Source organism: Trichechus manatus, unplaced genomic scaffold (genome assembly GCF_000243295.1).
Source record: "Trichechus manatus latirostris isolate Lorelei unplaced genomic scaffold, TriManLat1.0 scaffold00057, whole genome shotgun sequence".
Taxonomy (NCBI): Eukaryota; Metazoa; Chordata; class Mammalia; order Sirenia; family Trichechidae; genus Trichechus; species Trichechus manatus.
Window position 1 is genome coordinate 13,587,626 of NW_004443993.1, and position 4,108 is coordinate 13,591,733.

Below are 4,108 nucleotides of genomic sequence, written 5' to 3' on the forward strand. Positions count from 1 at the left end.
GGCGGCAGAGCTTCGTTCCTTTCCCTGGTCAAATGCTGTTCCCTTGTGTGGATGGACCGCACTGTGTGTATCCGTTCGTCTGCTGACGGACACGTGGGCTATGTTCATCTTCTGTCTGCTGTGAATCGTGCTGTCAACACACGTGTATGGGTGTGTGTGCCGGCGTATGTTTTCATTTCTGGTGACTTCCTTCGTGGGTTAATTCAGCGTGTCTGCTAGCATGCCATTCCAAAAGGTTTTGACCTGAAGCAGACCCACAGGTGAGGCCCAGCGACTGGCCTGTGTCTTTGGGGGTGTCAGGACAGGAGACCAGGTTAGCTGTCCCCATAGTGAGCCCACACCTGCCCCGAGGAGAGAGGAGTGGACCCCCGGGGTTCAGCATGCTCCATCCTCCACGCCTGTGACCCACACATGGGGCCACACCCTGAGCTGGCCCGAGACCCCCAGCATCACCCAGCAGAGGCTCACAGGGAAAAAGCCACAGCCCTGGGTGTGCTCGTGGCCACAGACGATTCTGCTGAATGTTTTACGTTTGAGCGTCGGCACAATGGAAAACTGTGTCACCGTATCCTTCCCACATGCTTACGTTACTGATTCCCGCCCGAGGGTCCTCAGCTCCTGCTCTCCGAATGCCTGACCCTCCCTGCACCTCAGGGAGTGCACTTTTAGTGGGTCAGGAGGAAAGAACCGACAGACGGGCAGTCACAGTGTTGGTGAGGATGTGGGGCAATGAGACCCTCGTGCACTGCTGGTGGGAATGAAATGGTGCAGCCACTGTGGAGCGTTAGCCGTGGAGTCACCGTATGACCCGGCAGCCCCACTCCTGAGCACAGACCAGGAGGAGCGAGAACACGCCCCACGAGAGAGCCTGAACGCGCGTGTGATGGTGGCACTGTTCACCTCAGCCAGAAGGTGGACACGGCTTGTGTGTCTGTGACGGCTGGACACAGTGTGGTCCATCCGCCCAGGGCAGCGTCGCTCAGCCATGCAGAGATGTGAAGCTCTGCTCCGCCTGCGACATGGATGAACCTTGAAGGCACCGAGCTTGGTGAGAAGCCAGCAGGGAGCAGGTGTGGAAGTCCAGGCGCGTCGTCAAGCTGCCGCCACCGTGGGAGGAGCCCGTCCTGCGTGACCTCGGCCCACTGGCCTGGAGGAAGGGGCGCCCCCCTGCCAGCTCTGAGCAGCCCCCGAGGGAGGGTGGCCCCTGAGGGAGGGTGGCTGGTGTCGTAGGGAGGAGGAGCTTCCAGGAGCCGCAGGGGCGGCCGGGGTCTGACGGGGCTCCCTGATCCAGTGTCCTCGTCCGAGGAATGCCGTGGCAGACACCATCCAGTCAGACCTCGCAGGGACTCCCGGCTCCACTGTCAGGGCATTCAGGGGACCCAGAATTGTGCCACCATCACCTCTGTCTCCTTCCGGAACATTCCATCACTCTGAAAGGAAACCCGGACTTATTATCAGTCAGTCACTCGCCCGTCCCTTTCCCCCAGCCTCGGGCAAACACTTATCTACTTTTTGTCTGTGGTTTGCCTGTTCTGGGCGTTTTACGTGAATGGAATCATAAGGTATATAACTGAGTGGCTTCGTTCTGAAATGCTTACCCTGAACTGTTTTAGCACGACATTTGTAATTCCAGAGTTTTCTCCCTCTTTCAGGCAAAATATATCTCGCAGTGCATTGATGAAATCAAGCAGGAACTGAAGCAAGACAACATCGCAGTCAAAGCCAACGCCGTCTGTAAGCTGACGTATGTAAGTACCACGCTGCACCTGCCCGGCCGTGCTCCCACGGGTGCAGGCACTGGTCTCGGGGCCGCAGGGCCTCGGAGTCGTGGGGCAGCAGAGTCTATCACGGGGCCAGGCGGGTGGTGGTGCACGCGGCCTGGGAGCAGGAGCCCCCTGCCACCCCCACGTCCCGGCTCCCCCTGCAGGCCCGAGCCTGGTGGCCGGAGCGTGGCCTGGGAGCTCTCCCATCCTGGGTGGGCAGTGAGCGTGGCCAGGCACCGGCCCCTCCGGCCTGTTTCCTCGTCAGATGGGAGAGACAGGAGGGGTCCGTCTGGATGCTCCATACGAGCTGGGGCACCGTGGCTGGCTGGGGGTTGTGGCCGGTCCCAGCAGATGCGGTGTCGCCGTTTAGAAGCTTGCTCTCTTGTAGTGCGGGTTAGTCATCTGTCCCCACAGCGTTTACCTGTGAGGAGTGCTTGGTCAGCTTTGGCGACAGAACTGAAACACCCCGCGGTGTGTGGGGGGTCGGTTGTGAACAGAGGTTGTGCTCCTGTGTGCCGGGAGGGGGGTCTCAGCTCCGTCTCAGCTCCATGTGTGAGTTAACAGTGCTGTGCCCCCTCCCCACCCAGTTACAGATGCTGGGATATGACATCAGCTGGGCCGCCTTCAACATCATCGAAGTGATGAGCGCCTCCAAGTTCACGTTCAAGGTGAGCTCACGGTCCAGGAGCGTGTCGACGTGTTTGGGCCCTGAACCGAAGGCTTTGCGGGTGTGCCTTGTGAGGGCACAGGGACGCAGCGGTGGTGACAGCTGAGGCCCGGGGCGGGATGGGGGAGGAGGTCCCTCCGTCAGGTCATAAAGTGGCTCCTGGCTGCCAGCAGGTGAGGGAAAAGGCGGAATGTTAGTGACAGGACTTGAGAACAAAATCAAGTCTCAGGCATTAGGAGAACATTGAAAACCTACACCGTGTGGGCACTTCCCCTTCTGGAGTTTAAGGGCCTCTGGCTGGGTTCCTAAAAGGCTCCCGCTGCCCGGCCCCTCGTGGCCCTGGTGCAGGGTTTTGCTGTGGGGGCCAGAAGAGGTGGCTGCTGGGAGCCGCGGAAGCTTCCAGAGCAGGGCTGGGTGTCTCCTGGAAGGCTGAGTGCAACCCCGTCTCCGTCTCATGCCTTTGTCCCCCGCCCAGTGGATCGGGTATCTGGCCGCCTTGCAGTGCTTCCACGAGGGCACGGACGTCATCATGCTGACCACCAACCAGATCTGCAAGGTGAGCCCACACCCCGCAGAGGCCCAGCATCTGTTTGTTCTCCTCGCTGTTTTCCTGCCACTCCCCTGCGACGTAGAGCCCTTGGCCCCAAGGCCAGCAGGCACACACACCGCGGCCCCTCAGCGAGCAGATGCGTCTTCTGTGAGGCAGTGCTTTTCTCAGGAGAACCGGGCGCTCCCCTGGCTGTCTGCAGTCTGCCGGCATCTTAAATGAGCCCGAGACTTCGGAAACCTGCTCTGCGGGGCCTGGCGGGGACTGGGCTGTCCCTGACCCCCTGGGAGCTGCTGGGACTCCTTACTGCTCAGCGATCATCTAGGTGTTCTTGCTACAAACTTGCATTTCCCAGAAGTTCCGTGGCAGCGTCTGAGGGCACATCCGCTCCCCTTGGCCCCAGGTCAGTTCAGCCACCTGGGGACCGAGTTCTGCGCTGTGGGTCCTGATGATAGTTTACGTCTTCATCCTGGGAGCGGGGAGGCTTTGAAAGCCTGTGTTTTAATATTTACCACAACAGTCCAGAAGGCAGACTCTCGTGTGCGCCTCTGGGGGTGTTTTCCCTCCTGTTCTTAGAAGGTGTAGGGAGGGTCCCGGAGAAAGCCTCTCCCCAGAGCTGGGTGGTGACACAACGAGACGCATTGTCCCGAGCGCAGAGGTTCCCGAGTTTTCGTTAGAAGTGTAGGATTAGGACCGAGAGGTCGGTGACCCCGGGAAGGCGTTGGGCAGCTGTTAGAGCCTCCTCTCGTCCCAGGCGCCGAGTTCCCTCCTTACTGCAGTGGTGACTGCGCCCTCTAGGCCGGCACGTCTCTGGGTCCCTGGGAAGGATCTAGCGGGGTTAGCCTGCTTGCTTTAGAGGGTCGTCACGAGGGCCATCGAGTCGATTCCAACTCATGGCGACCCGACGTGACAGGGTCGAGCTGCCCCGTAGGGTTTCCTAGGCTGTAATTTATGGGAGCAGACTGCTAGGTCTTTCTCCCTCGGAGCCCCTGGGGGGTTTGTATCACGGACCTTTCAGTCAGCAGCTCAGTGCTTAACTGTCGCGCCACCAGGGCTCCTCGCTGTGGGGAAGAGCCCCCACACGCTGGCAGGTTCCCAGGATGGGACCCCGTGGGGCTGTCCCACGCTGTG

The 4,108-nt window shown here is 60.3% G+C and overlaps 1 protein-coding gene across 1 annotated transcript in view; it reads left to right on the forward strand.

The window, feature by feature from the left end:
• The window catches only part of LOC111820952 (AP-3 complex subunit delta-1-like), an 8,944-nt gene that overhangs the window by 2,328 nt on the left and 2,508 nt on the right, over positions 1-4,108 (forward strand). The window contains exons 2-4 of the mRNA XM_023733156.1: positions 1,653-1,748; positions 2,351-2,431; positions 2,906-2,986. Coding sequence (XP_023588924.1) covers positions 1,653-1,748; positions 2,351-2,431; positions 2,906-2,986 — 258 coding nt within the window. The remainder of the gene's footprint in view (positions 1-1,652; positions 1,749-2,350; positions 2,432-2,905; positions 2,987-4,108) is intronic.